This window comes from Schistosoma haematobium, chromosome 4 (assembly GCF_000699445.3).
Source record: "Schistosoma haematobium chromosome 4, whole genome shotgun sequence".
NCBI lineage: Eukaryota > Metazoa > Platyhelminthes > Trematoda > Strigeidida > Schistosomatidae > Schistosoma > Schistosoma haematobium.
In genome coordinates, this window is record NC_067199.1 from 14040567 (window position 1) to 14058935 (window position 18369).

The 18369-nt window shown below is 34.5% G+C and overlaps 1 protein-coding gene across 2 annotated transcripts; it reads left to right on the forward strand.

Moving 5' to 3' along the window:
* Positions 1–371: 371 nt before the first annotated feature.
* On the forward strand, positions 372–16922 carry NAA15_1 (N-alpha-acetyltransferase 15, NatA auxiliary subunit). 2 transcript variants are annotated; one of them, XM_051215735.1, is made up of 16 exons: positions 372–600; positions 639–723; positions 772–876; positions 909–1066; positions 1105–1390; positions 1424–1660; positions 1695–1960; positions 1996–2232; positions 2268–2396; positions 4344–4493; positions 6197–6260; positions 7924–8129; positions 9313–9421; positions 10601–10864; positions 13986–14083; positions 15639–16922. In XM_051215735.1, the coding sequence occupies exons 1-16, from the start codon at positions 535–537 to the stop codon at positions 16029–16031; spliced, it is 2853 nt and encodes a 950-aa protein (XP_051066266.1). In that variant the 5' UTR covers positions 372–534; the 3' UTR covers positions 16032–16922. The 2 variants fall into 2 exon arrangements, with proteins under 2 accessions (XP_051066266.1, XP_051066265.1); XM_051215734.1 differs by having other exon boundaries at positions 909–1390; positions 10601–16922.
* The last annotated feature ends 1447 nt before the right edge of the window (positions 16923–18369 follow it).

Below are 18369 nucleotides of genomic sequence, written 5' to 3' on the forward strand. Positions count from 1 at the left end.
GAGGTTCGAAGATATATTTGATAGGCTATCAATAAATTGAGGATCGACTGATCTAATCTGGCTAGCGACTGCAGAGGATGTTGAGCTCGGCGTTCCCACTCGTGATCTGGTGCGAATGCATAACCGAGCGCCTTCAGCTAGGTGAGTCCATTAAAACTAATGTGGTAAGCATCCGATGTCGACTTTGGGGATTTATTCGCCGCTACAGAAGGATATATGGTATTGTAAATATTTTCATCAGTTTCTATCAAGTGTTTACGATAAAAAAAATGGATGAATTCGAATATAATTGATAATATTTACGTGTAACGAAACACTTTAATTACGCAACGAAAGACACTGAGTTGACTGATTAACTAAAGGTGGACCCGAATAAATCGGTTGTTTTTATGCACCTCACTGCCTATACACAATTTGTCAAAATATTTTTAATCTAAATCATCTTTTCATTGTGACCACAAGTGTTTTTTGAAGCGCGTAATGTTCAAGCTCGCAATTTGAGTTGGCATCAAAGTTCATGTGTTATATTCGGCGATGAGTAAACAGGCATCTACTTATACTCTCCCTCCTAAAGAACTCTCAATATTCAAGAGAGTTGTTGTTAGTGCATATTATTTCCCTTAATCCATGTTTCACAGAAATATTATGACCAAAAGCAGTACAAAAATGGATTAAAGTATGCTAAACAAATCCTAAGCAATCCAAAATTTAGCGAACATGGAGGTAAGTTCATTCTGTCCAGTAATGTGGATGTGATCAATTTATTTTCAGAAACTTTGGCGATGAAAGGTATTTTATTAAATTGTCTTGGTAAGAAAGATGAAGCAAGGGAATATGTAAAGCGTGGTTTAAAGGCCAACATCACCAGCTTTGTTTGTAAGTTCCCGTGCTTTGGGTTATCACGATAGGTTGGCATATTTATGGTCTTATTCATAAATCTGACCATAAGTACGAAGAAGCGATAAAGTGCTACTTGCAAGCTTTAAAGTTAGATAATGAAAATTTACAAGTGCTAAGGGATCTTTCAGTTTTACAAATGCAGTTGAGAGATTATGAAGGATGCAGGGTATACTATTAATTTTCCTTCTAAGAAACTTTTGTCAGGACATACGTTACAAGTTGCTTCTACTGCGACCTAGCCAAAAAGCATCATGGATTGGCTATGCTTTAATTCACCATTTGCTGGGAAACTATGAAATCGCTCTTACAGTCATCAATGAGTTCAAAAAGGGTCAAAGTGAAATACCTCAGTTCGATTACGAACACAGTGAGCTACTACTCTACCAAGCAATGATCATGCTTGAAGCTGGAAAAGAAAATGCTGCCTTAGAACATTTAAATCAATATAGCAACGAAATAGTTGATAAAATATCTTTGTTGGAAATGAAGGGTAGGCTGCTACTTTCTGGTTATCTGTTTTCAGCTCAACTTCACTTGAAACTTGGACAGTATGAGGAAGCGGTTGAGTGTTCATGGAGCTTAATTGATCGGAATCAGGAAAATAGTTTATATCTTGAGCTTTTGGCACAGGCAAATACAGCTTTAGTCAGTGGTATAATAGACGCAAATACTGAAACGACGAAAAAAACTTATGAGTCAGTTATTGCCCGTTACCCCCAATCCCGTCTATCTAGACGGTTGATTCTGAATTATTGTTCAGGTTTGATTTGATAAATGTATACATTTTGTTGCAGGTGACGAGTTTCTCCAGCGTTTGGATGCTTACCTAAAGCCATACATCAGAAAAGGTGTTCCTCCACTTTTTATACAACTTGTGGGGCTTTTAAATGACTCTAAAAAGCTTTCAGCTTTTGAAAGTCTTTTAACTAAATATCGTAACAGCATGAGTGCCATCGGATCCCTTGATGCACAGGAAAGTAATGAAAAAGAAGCTCCCACAACAGATGTTTGGCTTAACTATTTACTAGCTCAGTATTATAACTTCAAAAGAAAATATCAGGTACAATTCGTGATTAATATTATTTCACTTTTCAGGAAGCCATTGAAATCATAGATTCTCAGTTGCTCTCAACACCTACGTTAGTTGACTTTTATGTCCTAAAAGCCGATGTCTTTCACGATGCAGGGGACTATATAACAGCCAGTCGGTGGATGGAAGAAGCCCAATCTCTAGATACAGCTGATCGTTTTATTAATGCTCGCTGTACAAAATTCATGGTGGAAGCTCATCGCCTTGAAGATGCCACTAACATGGCTTCTAAATTTACAAGGGTAATATTGTTATAGCTTATTTATTTGTAATATAGGGAAACACATCGCCAAAGGAATACTTGTCTGAGATGCAGTGCATGTGGTTTCTGTTAGATAATGCCAGAGCACTTAAAGAAATGGGCAGATTTGGTGATGCCCTTAAGTTGTGTCACGAAGTGCAGCAAGTAAGTGATTGGTTATGTTTTTACATAAACAATATTTTGAAAGTAATGTAGTCTATGTTTTTGTGCGAACTAGAGAAAATACTCAAAGAACTACATATGAAGTCATTTAGGTGCATTAAATTGTTCGATAAGGTGTAGTTAACAGTTGCTGAAACTCATAGGCTAGCGTGGGTAAATGTGTTCACAGTGTAAACTAATGGTCACTTAGATTTGTATATTTAGTCATAAACCATGTATCTGGTAAAACTCGTTATCATCTAAATGGTTTAACCTCGATGGAAAAATCCCTACTTGCCTATCGAAATGAATTAAACTAAGTTTCAGGATTCTTTACAACGCACATTTGATTTTTAATTGCACTTCCGTTTAAATGCTTTTATCACTACTGGACTTCCATAACGAAATTGGGGTGAGATTTAAACATCCCTATATGTGAATACATGTTGTGCTCAAAAATCAATGAAAATATTCCATTGTAGATAACGAACTCTTGCTATCAAGAATTCGTCAATTATTTTATTCTGATTCACGTTAAACCAAATGGTATTCTGAATTGCTCAAAATTGCGAAATTCATTAGCCGACTAGTGTATTGATAACAAATTTTCAACCGTGCGTTAACTAAAAGTAATCTCTTACTTAAACAACCACTTCGCACTAAAGACAAATGTTTAAACCGGTTAAAGATTTGAGTTATACAAATTAAAAAATTCTATGCATATTTAAATGTGCAGTACTTGTCTCAATAGTGTAATCATTCAAGATTCCTCTGTTTACAATCATATAATGTGTCGATTTATTTAAAAATTCCCATGAATCAGACTAGAAGCACTTTCAAAGACATAATATTATAGTAGTATATATAATAGTAATATATACCAATCCAAAAAGATACTTTTCTGTCAGACATCAATTTCCCCGTGACAATTCCGTATTATGGATTTGATGTCTGTACTTAAGTTTCAAGATGTCTCAAAGGTGTTGAAATGCTACTCTCTAGAGTTAAACTACTAGTAAAGGCAAAATCATAAAGTTCAGGTAATTCGTACGACGGTTACTAAGTGCGTATCCATAAGTAAACATAAATAAAGGTTTTTTTAGTGGCAAGATTTCAGGCGTTTTGGAAGTGGATAGATATAAGGTTTAAAGCCTAGTTTAATTTCATTTGCTAGAGACGATTAAAATATAAGCGATCGTCATCACCAAAACTTTACCCATTCAAATAAATTGCTCGAATATATAGATGAACTATAAAGCCTTGTTCACAAAATCGTCTTTTGCAGACTGTTGGAAGTCTACTAGGCTAATGATAAGTAGCCTTAATTTACCCACTTTTTTATTTTGATTTTTAATCGTAGTAAATGAATCTTATCGTCATTTGCTTCAAAATATGTATGTATGTAGTGTGTGAAATCCTTAAAACTCCATGTCAATACAAAATATCTAAGAAGTCAGCACCACATTTTTCCCTATCGATGAATGCCATGGCTTTCATCTGGAATTTCTCTAAGTTTTTCTGCCATCATTTAATGATATATCTGACAACTGTAAGTTCAACGTATCAAAGATTGTGTTATAAACTACTGAATTGTGCTTGCACATGTGTCTTAGAAATAATAGCACGTACTGATTGTTTCTGTTTCATTACCAAAATAAAAAACATGGCGGTTCAGGAATTGTGAATTAATAAATATATTGATGATATTGTTTCCATAGTAGTGAATGACTGAATCGACTACTATTTCTTTATGTTTCTCTACGATTATTTAAACAAGAATTATTGTCTACTTAAGATGTAAAGTTTCAAAATTTTAGGATATAGCTAGCCCTTTCGAAAAATTAGTATTTCATGCCATTTTTAATTTAATTTGTTGATGTATACTTATCTTGACTGACTTTTATCTATATCTATTCGATTGTTGCATATGAAATCATCAATAACTGGTAGCACTACAGAAATATTCTTGATGATCAGTTAGACTTCCATTCCTACTGTCTGCGGAAGGTTACGCTACGATCATATGTTGAGACACTGCGATTAGAAGATCGTTTACGGGATCATCAGTCTTATTTTGATACCGCTCAACTTGCAGTTGAAGTGAGTCTAAAGTGTCTGTTCTTTAAACTTTTCTGAAAGTTGTCTCACTTTCGATGTGTAGATAATACTTACAGTATCTGTTAGTTCACTACTTGTAGGTGTTTTATTTTTAGCTATTGCATATATAATTTACATGTATATATTATTCACATGTATAATTTATAAATCATCTTTAGTGTTTTTGAATCAGTATGTCTAATATGGAGTTAAAAAGTTTTGTTTCGGAATTCCATCCAGCTAAAGTTGACTTTTGTGGCGTTTATCTGCTATTTTGCATAGCTATATTCATTTTGTTAATTCTAGTTATAATAAAATAATCTCAATACAATTGCTGCATTATTAGTCTTCAACTATGGTTTGCTCATTAACATAGTGTTATAGAGGAGGTTTTCAATGATTGATGATATTAAGTTTTCGGTCGTTTAAATCAATGAATAGAACTCTAGTCGATAGATGAACTCACTGATTTGATGTATCCAAGTGATGGCTACTCACAAGACTACATTATTGATATAAACCCTCGAATAGTTTGGAATCACAGATTACCATCAGCCCAGAAAAATAGATTAAATAACATGCTTACCTAAAGAATATAAACAAAAAATAAAAACATTTTATATGCGATTGAATGAAATTAGCTCATGGGTCACTCGTTCTTCAAACAATTGAGACCTGTTTGTCAGACCTATTTCTTAGGCATCATATCATATGACGTTTCAAAATAATTTTAATATTTTTATTGAATTCAGTCAGTTATACGCAACATAGAGCCTTAGGGGAATTAGGGTTGTCCCCATATCAGATCAACACCACGAGATGAATAGCAAAGAAGTTGGCCGTAGCTGTTACATTAATTTAACGGTCGGGGTTGCCTATCGTGACTACTCAATCAAGCTACATTGTCTGAAACAATTTTTCCTAGAGATTTCCCATTGCAGTGTGGTCGGTTGGATGATAATGCAACTGAAAACAGATAATCTAAAGTTCGAAGGCCAGAGTTGTGCTGCTAACTATACTGTGGTGTGATTACGATATGAGGTTTTGCACAAATAACCGTCTCTAACCGTGCTACCTCATAAAAAAATGAAGGGGTTATAAAAGGTCGACCCTAAAATAAGACAATGGGAGTGAGAAACGAACTAGTCAAAAAATGTCAGTCAACTAATAGTACTGAGATTTTGATCAAAAAAGTTTTCTTCGTCGTTATGAACTGTTTAGAACAATTTCTAACAAGGTTTGCAGCCAGTTATTTCTATATTGATAACATCATGCAAGAAGTTTACATCTCCATGTACGACTCTAGTTTTCAGTAGCCTTGTAAATAAATGCACTCGTACCCGGTTTCTGTCAAAAGTAATTCTCATCCAACCAATATCACATGTCAGGCAATAAAATTGTGTACAAAATATGGTTCATTTGCTCCAGAGGGTGCTGGTTCACAAATTGTTTAAAAGTGGCACCCAACTTCAAATTCACTCAGTCAGCGGCCTCTTCCCATGCACATGCACGGAGCTTTTACGCTTGCAATAACTATCTTATAGTGAAGCGATGAACGGTCGTAAAGTATGTTCTTAATTTGACAGATTTCTCTCGATCCAACTGGTTTATTTTTATTTGCTTCTAGTAAACGTTGTCTATCTCAATATCAATTCTGTTCCTTACATTATAGTTTCACTTCTATCAACTTTCGATTTCCCTTCTAGATTTACTTGCAACTGTATTCTCAACCATTGGACAGTATTGATGAATCTCCTCACGGCGAAAATGGTTAGAACTCTTGATTTGTTGTTTCGAATGTCGGTCTTTTTTACAAACGGGTTTTGTATGTTGTACTTGTTAGCAATCTTAGCTCAAGTCCTTTCAACTGTCTATAAGACACAAACATTGTACACACTTTTTAGGAGCATTTCTCGGTCAGACAAATTGATGACATGTTTCTGCAATATTCTAGTTACCAACGGTTAGAATTTCCCCGCGTCAGTTCGAGTTCCATTCCTGTATCTGGTAAACACTACGTTTTGCGGTTTTCGGAGTTTGATACTGGTATATATGCTTCTTGTATACTTACCCGTACTAGCTACCTGAATAGGAAAACCAAGAGTAAGTAGGAAGATTTTATTGGTCAACCAAATAGAGAATATATGCACAACTCATTCGTAAGTATAGATAAATATATCCCTCAGGAAAAACGACCACATTTTCAACCCTTAATTTGTTCATTTCCTTGGAAATTGAAGCCAGATCTTGACCAGTAGTGTACGCCAATCAGCACCTTTAACTTACCATTCGGCTATGCCAGACTGGTCAAGCGCATCAATTCTCATCTAAACATCTAATGCAGTTTATCATATAATTGTTTTTTTGTACTGAAAAATTACATAGTTGATCAGGTCGACGGAAATAATCATGATCCTGACCAATGTGTCTTATTTGTAAAATATTGTCTAAAAAGTAAATTCTTTTATTTTTATGTATTGGAAGTTAAACGATACTTTATTTTTTGTCAATTTTCTTAGTATTTTACTCCATAGCTTACAAGTTGTATAAGTTTTTACTCAAACAGTGGAATGACTTCAGGTTCCTTACACCTTTGATTGAAGTCTACTATCAATAAAATTGATTGACTTGCTGGCCCAATGGTTCTCATGCATATTTTAATCTCAAAAGTAGTTAGTGTGGTGTGGGTAACTGGGTTGTTCGTTTATTCCGTTAGGGTAACTTTAAGCCGAAAATCTTACTCCAAGATTTGCGTACGAGATCTACTCAGGTTACATTTTCATTTTAGTTGTATCCTGTAAGATTTTTGCAAACTTACCCCTCTTCTTTCTCAACGTTGTCACTTTATTTCCGGGATTGAAATTTTCGCTTGTGGGGTTCTCCAATCGTAGTGAACTGCTTGCTACATGAATATATGTAAATGATTTCCTCCCTTTTTCAGTAGTACTTATGTTTTTAGTTATCCTACTTTCTTGAGATCAGTTTCTCGTGCGAAATTCTGATGATGAGATATATCTTTTGACTATTCACGAAAAATTTGTACATAGTTTGTATCACAAGTACTCAGCTCTTCAAGACTTGTTTTCTATTATCTCATCATATAGCGAATATATTGAGCTTGTTGATCTGTTTGGGTACATCTAACTGGGGATTTTTTTTATTCCAATAAAAGAAACCAAGTGCATGGGATTTTACATTCAGTTGAAATAAACCAACCAACCCCTTATTAGTTTAGATTGTTATCTGTAAATAATATTTCAGATCAACGTTGGGATGTTTTTCACTCATTTCTCAAGTTTAAACAACAGTGTCTATAAATCCATAAAAGGTTGTTCGGTATTTAAGTAAGTTTAGTTTATTTCCTGAATGTAATTGACTTCATATAAAATTGACACGCAGTTATTTTCTTATCATTTTGTAAATGTAAAAATAGACGGTATGTCTTCATCTGAAGCTAAAAAGCTACGAAATAAACAACGGAAAGCTGCTAAGCGTGCGGAAGCGGAAGCTGCTCGGGCTCGAGCTGAACAGGAACGTCGAGAACAAGCAGCTCGTTCAAGACAGCCTGCATCCGAAGAAGCAAATGCAGATAATCCATCCATGGGGGAAAACGACCTAGATGCTAATCTACTGGCCAGAGTAAGTATTTGTCAGTTGTATTAAATGGGATTTACATTTTAGCGACAATACTCAACCTTGACTTACAGATTGCTTGCCTTATGAAATAACTCATAAATTCTGTTCCGGCATTTTTAGCTTGTAGATTGACACATTTGCTGTTTTTAATAATAGTCTTATATAAAATTGGAAACCTTAGTCTCATCCTTGACTGTAAAGTTTCTTGACTTATAATTCTGGCGTCAGATTTTACCATGCTTGTAGATACTGATGGCAGTCTCTTAAAAAAGGATATCTATATTTTAAAGTTACACATTAAAAGTAATTCCGTCGTTCTTTTGTTCATTTTTTATTTAATCTACTATTTAAATCACAAAATATTGTCTGGTTAAACTGTACTATCACTTGCTAGCGTACGTGAATGGCCAATTTATGTTTCTTTCCCGTTTTTCACCAATAAACTGCCACACTTGCCTCTGTTTTTTCGCCTCATGAAATGACAGTGTGACTGATATTAACTATAATTAACTATCCCAAATACTTTAAGATTTTTAAGCAACTTGTCTTAACAGTCAACGTGAGTTCTTGTTAGTTAATGCCTTTTTCAGTTTAATAAACTCTGTATAAAAGTGGCCAATCTTAAGTCTGTTTACCATTGGATAACAATTGAAAACCAGAGGGACGCTAGAAATATTTACCATATTTCGAGTCTTCAGTTGTCCATGCTTTCAAAGCTATGCAGAATCAAATCAAGTACATCCATACCCGATTTTGACTACGATAACATCTAGATTTTGAGTTAGGTTTCCATAGTTCATGTTTTCCGACTGCAGATGAACTGTAATTTGTCATGATCATCATTTTGTGTTATCCATGGTCACCCGTTTTCGTTTCCGAACTATTTGATGCCAGAGATTTACGGCTCCGATTTATCAGTCAGTCTTTTTCTGAAGATATAGTCACATACATGAATATGAAGCTCTTTAAAGAATTTTTGTGTATATATTATATAAGGCATCCAGCTGACTATAAATGCACAAATTAAAAATTGGTTACATTCTCCCAAATGTAGTTTACGTCTGATTGTTCTTCATTGTTTACAAAACTATTGGTCACATTTTGACTCAAGTTCATGTAACTTAACAATTGCTAACTGTTTTTGATTTCAAATTTTTTAATGTTACTTTTTCTCCCAATAAAATAGCCTGAGGATCCACTTGAAGAGGCATCCAAATTTCTTCTCCCTTTGTTGGATTTGTCTCCTAAAATTATTGAGGCTTATTGTTTGGCCTTTGAAGTTTATGAGAGAAAGCGTAAGTGAGAATTTAAATAGTCATTTTTCTGTTTAAAATTTACTAAATGCTCTACAATCTATCATTTTGACATGCTATATTATGTGGAGAATCCTACGAACATTCGCATCGAACTTGTCAAAATCATGTTTAGTTGTTTAGTTATGAAATATCAAGGAGCCTAATGTTACTCTTGTATGTTACCATTAAATACTAAAATCATTTACATATCTTCAGTGTATTTTTGTTAACGTGATCATAAGGAGTGAAGTAGTTGAGTGCACTGGCCACTTCAGTTATCTTAGAAGTCTCATTAACCCCAATGCGTTGGTGTCTAAATTTCAGCACAGAGTTAGAAAGCTCATTTGGTCTTTATCAATTTGTATCACTTGTGGTGTAGGTGAGATCTTCGTGTATCAATAAAAGGATGAACATACTACCCAAACATCGATTTTACTCTATGAAAGGTATACATAGGCTCTGGTTTTTGATCATACATGTCTTCCAAATATTATTCGCGTGTGATGGAACAATTGAGCGAGTCTTTCGAAAGTTAGGCGCGGGATATTAGGTAAGGAATACAAGTCGGTTAATGGGGTTGTGAGTCCACCAACTGAGGCAGTTGAAACGTATTTTACCTATGCCGACGCATGATGAGGGCTGGTGTATGAGTAGGTTGTAAGAAAGCTAGAGACTGATAATCCAAAACGTGGGCTCATTCTATGAAATCATTGGCTGTTGAATTGAACCGTGTTGCTACGTTCAGACTACCTGGTTAGGACCTGCGTGGTAAGTGACCAGTGGTTGGAAACATTTGATGAAATGGATTGGATTTGGTCACACTGGCTTAGATCTATTCACTATTTATCTCAAGTTCCAGTATTTTTACATACATGCCTTTTCATGTCTTTTCGAACAATGTTCCTCATCATAGTTACTACTAGAATTATTTTAACTATTTCAACGTTCATCATGTTAACTTTATTTCATCGTACTAATGTGTTATGGCATTTTTGAGATAACGCTCATCTGTGCCAATCTCTACGTTGATTATGACTAATTTATTGATAATCTATTCTTTAACAAATGAATTTCTATTCCTAATCACTTTATTTAGTTGAACTGCGGTAGCACACAGTAGCAGTATATGACCTTTAGTTTTGAAATTATGAACTTACGTTTTGTTTTCATGTTTAACAGGAAAATTTCTCCTCATGCTCAAATGGATTTCCCGTGGTGTGCAACTTACAAATTCACGTGACAATCCTTGGTTTCATGAGTGCTGTGTGAGATTTCTTCTCCAGCTACACAGTCGTGGAAAATCAGATGATATAGTTGGCAAAGTTCTTACATCAGAAGTCCCTAAGTTATTCAGCGAGTGGCCAGAAAATATTTCATTTGTTCAAGAATATAATAAAAGATTTAATCACCGTAATCAGGACACATATCCTCATGTATTCAGATGTAAGCGTTGATGTTTTTTTGAGGATTTTCGTTGTAAACTAACATTTTTTGGTAAACCGGTTATTTTGCTCTGGTTTGTATTTTTCAGCACTGGACATCCACAGCTGTGTATATAATAAACCTAAGGCCTTCAAGTTTCGCAGAGAAGTTTGATTTCATTCGATCATTAATCCGAAATTCAATAGTCAATGATTTTCTTATCTAAAAAACTGCAATAATGTTGATCTTGGTCAGACTTATAAACATAGTGCTACATACCTGTACCGTTAGGAGGTAGTCAAAAAGTGAACAGGACCAATTTTTACCGAGGTAGTCAATGAATGTACTATTTAAGTAATTATGAAAAATTAATTGAATACAATTGAGAATGGTTTCTGAACTTGAAAAGAAATTACCAAGGCTAGTTTCATCTTATTGAACATCAGTAGTCAAACTCTTAAGTTAATAGTTGCAACTATAGCCTTTAACGCACAGGTCAAAAAAGACTAAAATGTTTTATATATCTTCACATCAATTCTTTTGTGTTGAAATGTTTAACAACTACCCAACATTTCAGTGTGCTGGTAAAAAGAAAGAAAAATCTCAGTGTATTAAACAGTCCATTTGATATCATTTATATGCTACTAAATGACCGACTCTTCAGCTGTCGATTATATATATAACATGTATGTCATATAATCATCACGGTTAGTTGCCTGATTTTTATTCATTTTTTTTCGAAGGGAGTTGTTCCAAGTATTTTAAACACTGTGTTTACGTTTTTTGCACTTCAATCGCATCTTGTCTCTTCAACTTAGTAAAATTTTGTTTTGGAACCCATTCCTTCAAAATATTTAAAACAGTCATACTTAATACAGTGAGATATCAAGGAGTTGAATGGTACTGGTAGCGTTGTTTTGCCAAGCGTTTTTCCGTCGAGTAATACATTCTATAGAGTTTTATTCTATTCAAGCACTTACAAACACATCTTGGAAATTCTTAATGTACACATGTAATAAACGAGAACACAGGTGGGGTAGTCAATTATATATGGATACAAAATTACAGAATCTCTTGGTAAAATATAAAAATCATACACTGAATACTTCATTTGCTAATTTCCATCATTTTTCCTTCACATTTTGTATCGTTCTTCCAGTTCACAATCCCTTTATATTTTCTTTTCTATTCTCTTCAACTCAATCTTAGTCTTCTGCTACCAGATTTCCCACTTCCAATTGGTGTTACATATTACTTATGTCGGTCGACATAAGTAGCAGACACCACATACATGTCTTTTTATCCTTTACAACATTGGATACGTAATACGTATGACGTGATTTTATAACTAGTTTTATTTTTACTTCCTCACCTAGAACGTATTAAAATGTATCGACTGTATGGTTTCACTTTTTTGTAAGTCAGGTATTTGTAAATTTACTGCTCGTACCAGAAAATAGCTACTGAACCATCTATTATCTCATCCCTTCACTTCACTACTGATATACTAGTTGAGTTTCCTCGGTTCGGTTTACTGAAATTTGTAGAATAACTTTATTCATATCAGCGGTTCGAGCATAGTGATAGCTACTTTTTTTGGTATAATTTTTAAAATTGCACTAACGTTCCTGCCATGCTTGCTGACTACTTAATGTATCTATAGTCACTGATCGGTCAATGTCAATTTATTTATTTATTTGAGCACATAAATACTGGTACAAGGAGGCACCGAATTCATATGTGCCACACAAGTCTCTTGATTTGTATCAACTATTGTCAACTACTCAGTTCATTGCATTTACTGGATATTTGAAAGGACGTATTTATATTTCATGATAATTTCTTATGTTTTATTCAGTAATGTATTCAGTTAGTAAATAAATAATTTTTTATTCACTGTGTTGCTCTATCTTGAGGGAGTTTCACCAGCCATAATGGGCTGGCTTCTGAAGAAAGTTCGATTGGCTTTTGCCAACTTGAGTCACTTGTGAAGTATATGCCACGCATCAGTTCGTCTCTTTCGACTTCATAGTTGTGAAATATGACCATTAAGAATAGAGGATATTCGTAGGTTACTAGCATTTGACTATAGGTATTTTCAAAGCATCGCTCGTATATTTTAGGACCACAGAGCAAGAAATGATGAGTTTATGTATATGGACACCAGATAAGAATGGTAAATCTATTCACCCCTTGTCCTACTCCAGAGACTCAGTCCTGAAATCTTATACCTTATTTTTCTATTTCGAATCTTTTCCTCTGTTAGTGATACTTTTACTACTCTGAAATTTATCTTAGATTAATCTTATCTCGCTGTGTTAATGTAGTACGGTAAATTGGGCCAATGCACATATGCGTTAGGTTCTACGTTGCGTATGACTATAACTGATTGACAATCTTGCCTTCTCTGCGATAGGCATATTGGTCTTGTTCCGTTGTAATAAGTATCAAGCAACAGGTTTACCATGATCACTAAAAATAACCATACTAGCAGTATCAGCATTTTTTTCAAGTTATTGTACCTAAAATATTCCAATCTTTTGAATACAAATGTTTTTCTTGAAAGCAGTTTGCTATATGATGTACATGCTCAAAAGATTTTATTAACTTATCGTTTCCTTATCTTCGTTTTTTAACATGAGATGATAATAGATGAAGGCAGTAACAGGTACAGCTTTATCATCCCCGGAATGATAAATTCACAATATTTGAGTAGCCAAATAAATTAAAACCTGGATATGTTATTTGTTTTTTAAGAAAAACGATATTTTATATTTCAACCATACCGTTAGCGATTAAAGAATATTACATATTTACGAAGTGAAGTCAGTCTTCAGAATTATGAAAAACACACACTCATTTCGCATAAATCGTTGGTCTGTTGAGCTCGTTTATGTTTTAAAAGATATGTTCATCCAGTGACTAAAATGGTAAAAAGACAGGTATCCTGTTGACAACAATACATTGTAATGTATGTTATTAAGTTCTCTCTTGATTATTTTAATATATCTTATTAGGACTGTATCACTTGGATTTATTTTTAATTTCACATGTTTCTATTTCCATTTTTCTGGCAATCATTATTATTTCTTTATTGTCTCTCTTTTATCTTCTGTTTTTGCTATTTTTATTATTTTTCCAGATACGCTATGTCAATGTCTGATTGACCCACAACATAGAGATAATTATCTTAGTAAGATTCCATTACCAAATGATAACTTTAAAGGTGTTACATGGCAAGTAAGTGTTGGGTTTCGCACTTTGATTTAATCTTTTTTTACTACCGGCGAGACACTATGTTTTGAATGGTGTCGTTTCATCCATGTGGATCTGTTTTGCCTTTTTATCGAACAAATATCTTGATCACTTCTATTGAAATCGCATTATCTTTTGCATCAGTTTTGTGGTTCCTATCTATTTCAAACAGCGTTTGTAGGATAAGTTTTCGTCTTGATGCATCATCCCTAAATTAGGGTGTTTTCTGTCCTTCCGACTGATATAACTACAGTGCTACTAACTCCTGAAACGATAAACTTTTTATTTCCATACAATTTTGATGCTTATCTGTAGGACCAATAATGATATGGTGGAAAAAAGTCGGTTCTAATACATACAAAAAACTGTAGTTGATTAAACATTTGTTTCTTTCCTTACGATTCTCGACTTTTCAATGGAAGTATCTAAAAATTGTTCGGACACTAAAAATAGCTGTAAATGAACTAAGTTGTTCTCGTAATGCACCTATTAAAAATCTTCGTTACTAATTTTGATTTCAAGTGATTGACTTCGACAAAAATAAAAAAGCAAGAATGGTGAACTCACAAATTTCTTTCTCAACCACTTAATATAGCCAAAGATGGATAGTGGCTAGCAGTGGAATCCAGGAGGCGCGTTTCGTCCTACTTGAGACTCGTCAGCTGATGTACCTACATCCCAGAGTTGATGTTCACTCCAGGACGCGAGTCCTTTACAGTTCACTTCAAACGCCATCGCGTTATCCACTTAGCTACTGAGTCCTGATAACCACTTGCTTTTGTAATGTGGGGAAGTTTACATTCACTTGGTATTGTTTATTTGAATCTTTCCATTGATTAAGACTGCAATTGATCAATCAATCGGCAGATTCAAACAAACAATACTAAGCCGTTTATTATAGTGCTAGGTATTTAAGAGTGTACAAGGATGATTTCTTAAGGGACCTGAAAGGAAACTAAGTTAATAGTGGTCCTGGTGACCTGGGAGTGTGACTTTAGAGGCCAAGAGATAACTACTCAAGGCCGGTCACCTACAGCTTTTTTATGGGGAGTTTTTGACGTGTCAGCTCCGCAATTCAAAAAGGCCTTACCGTTGAAGACGGTAATGCATAGGGTAAGGTGTGACATTTTTGTGTTCTCCCATTCTTAAAACACCATCCTTTATCAGATGGCAGTATAGCTGCAGATGCTGGCTGTCAGAAGGAAAAATTCTACTACTATCACACCCCTCTATAGTCAGCAGTACGACTTCACCCTTGGGTTCAAATATGATACTTTTAGTTCTACTCCAACAAACAAACGACATATGGATGAGCAGTTGAAACCTAACTGTTGGGTGTAAGAGGCAGACTACTCACACTGCACCACATAAGTACTAATATTACTTTAATTGTGTTGATATAAACTCTTTTAGATGATTTTTCTTTTTGTATTTAGTCCATATCTTATTTTCCATGAAAGTAATATTATACCTTTCAACCGTTTTTAATGATATTTTCTTCGTAGTAAAAGTAATGATATACGCATCCTGCTTTTTTTAGGAATGCCGCACGTGTCTAGATATTTTGCGTAGAGGTCAGTGGACGTTACTGGGTCGTTGTGACCCATCTGTCATAGAAAAGTATCGTTGTGCTTGCAATGAATATTTTCCAATGGCAAATGCATTTCTAACAACCTCACAAATAGATATATTACGTCAGAATATGATTGAAGCAGCTAATTCATCAGCTATATCTGGTGTGTTCCTTACGCCGAATGACAAGGACCAATTATCGGAACTCAACACGGATCATGGAAGTAAACTATCAAATGAATTTTCTAGACTAACTACTGAACCTATGGTTAATGGTGATCTAAAGGATTCGACTAGTTGGATTCCTCAATCGTGTAAGCAAGTTACAGTAACAAATAAGGCAACTGATATCGTTGTTTAATTCTTGAAGAACCTACTGAAATCTTTGCCTATCCATTTTATTCGCTAAAATTTTGTGTATGTATTCAGAAGTTTGTGAATACTGACTCATTTGTATTTTCCATTGTCCAATAGTAAATGTACACTGTTGTAGAATAAGTTTGAAATCCTTTTTTTTCATGTGAATATTTCTTGCATGGAAACTTATTTAAATACCTTGGTTCAGTAATGTTACATATGATTATTGTATCACATGTGCATAAAACTACTTCGTGAAATGCTTTTGTAATTTCAAAAATCGTGTACAACAAACTTTACCTACTGTATATGCGCAGATTACGTACTTCCAAATCTGTTCCAGACCCTATTTGCCAAATGACTTGTTGATAATTGTGATCATTATCATCATATTTACACTGAGTGAAGTTGGTATGAACGTTTATTTTAACAATAAAATCTTTAGCTTTCTGATAACTTGTTTCTTTAACACAAGAGCGTATTACAATTTATTACTGTGAACAAATATTTCTGCCTTATATAATGTTGTGAATTCTTCAGCAATTTCAACATTGAGTCAGTTACGTCCAATTTTCATCTGACGTCCCGATATTTAGTGTTTAAATTAAAGACATTTTATGAATCCCACTGTCATTAGTTTTGAATTCTCGTTGTTGGAGTGTTTGTTAGAATACTTCTCTTCGGGCGTTCAATGCCGTTATGATGCGAATATTAACCCACTTCATCTTTGATCCTGCCAGTGTTACGCTTCATTTCTGTCATCAATAAAGTAGCTCAACTTCAAGCTTGTTGTCATAGTGTTCCATTACCACTTCACAGCTACAGTTCAGCAACCCTATGGTTTAGTTGTGTAGGTTTGTTCTCTAATACTATCCTGTGTACGCCTTAGCCTTGCTTTCGCAAGCAGGTCATTGACCGGCTCGCTTGACTTAATTGATTGTTACGCCTGGGCGCCTTACCATATATGATCACGTTAGTCCTTTCATGTATTGTAGTTTATGTCAGCTGGTGATGAAAACCTTATAAGTTTGTAGCCCCAGATCACAACGCTAGCCCATCTCACACTATGTAAATTTAACCACTTTTCTTACAACGACCAATAATTTAACACGTGAGAGTTCATTGATTATCTCGAAACCGTAAATCAACTGTAAGTTTGCTTTCCTTATTGACCTTTTTTGTAACTAAGCGCTATTCCCTTATTAGCTGGCAATCTGTTAAAGATGGTCATTAAAATATACTTTTACGGTGAATGTCAACCGACGTATATCCCAGTCCAAGTTTTGTTCTAACTAGCGCTTGATAGCGCCAACTATTGCATGCGTCAGTGTTATTATTATTATTCACAATCAGCTTATTGGTACATAAGTGTTGTGAAGACACCGTTTCAGGCTTCTTCAGAAATGTAATTTTACACATGTCTCAATCATGTTTACATACTATTCGTCATATTTAGACAGGTTCTGCAGTATTTGAAAGAATATTAAATTGATTGCAGAAAAAGGAAGGAAATAAAAGTGAAGTGTGTAAATAAGTATGATTGCGAAAAAGACCAAAAATAAACAACAGTATATGTATTATGAAAGTAATTAAACAATAAATCGTTGACGTGGCAACATTTGATGGTAGGATAAAAGTTTATGCAGTAATAGTTTCGAATGATGCAATAAAGGTCTTATTTGATTGCGAAGAATGATAGTCAAATATCAATCTGCGTGTGTCATATATACATGGTGAAGATAAAATGACACTGAAAAGTCAATTCATTTAAGTAAGTGTTAAGCAAGATTTTGTTTTTCTAGTTATAAACTCTGGATGGGTTAGACTAAAAGTTTTTCGGGATGAAAAGAGAGAAGAGAAACACTATCAAATGTGTCAGGGGATCAGTCATAATAATAATGGTAGTAAACATGGACGTAAACGGGCTTTGGATATTCACATGAAAAAATTAAGCAAATAAATAAAATGTCGAAAGTCCTACTTTGTTTTACATTCAATTAAGTAGATGCCGGATCTTGTTTGCATAAATTATCGTAATCACACTGATATTTAATAGGTGATGCAAACCACTTTCAGAGAGAGTCATCAGTGAGACTTTTGAATTGGGTTACACTACAAAGTAGGCCCACTGAAAATCTGCTCCACATCGTTAAATAACGAGGAAATTCTGGTGTGAATTCTCGGAATCGACGGAACGCTCATATTATTGCGCTGGTTGTGGGATGACATGACAGAGTGGGAAGGAATGGATGCCGAACAGTAGGAAATACCATTTATAAACCGATCGATAAAGACAAGGTTTAAATTATTGCGGCTGATTCAGAGCGGTTCTAGCTTGAGAT

What these genes read in the sequence shown, in the direction of transcription:
- NAA15_1 (XM_051215735.1), top strand. Translation starts at nt 535, where the DNA reads ATGAGTAAACAGGCATCTACTTATACTCTCCCTCCTAAAGAACTCTCA. An exon ending in TGAAGTTTATGAGAGAAAGC is followed by an intron (nt 9,422 to 10,600) that starts GTAAGTGAGAAT and finishes CATGTTTAACAG; the next exon opens with GAAAATTTCTCCTCATGCTC. An exon ending in TTAAAGGTGTTACATGGCAA is followed by an intron (nt 14,084 to 15,638) that starts GTAAGTGTTGGG and finishes TGCTTTTTTTAG; the next exon opens with GAATGCCGCACGTGTCTAGA.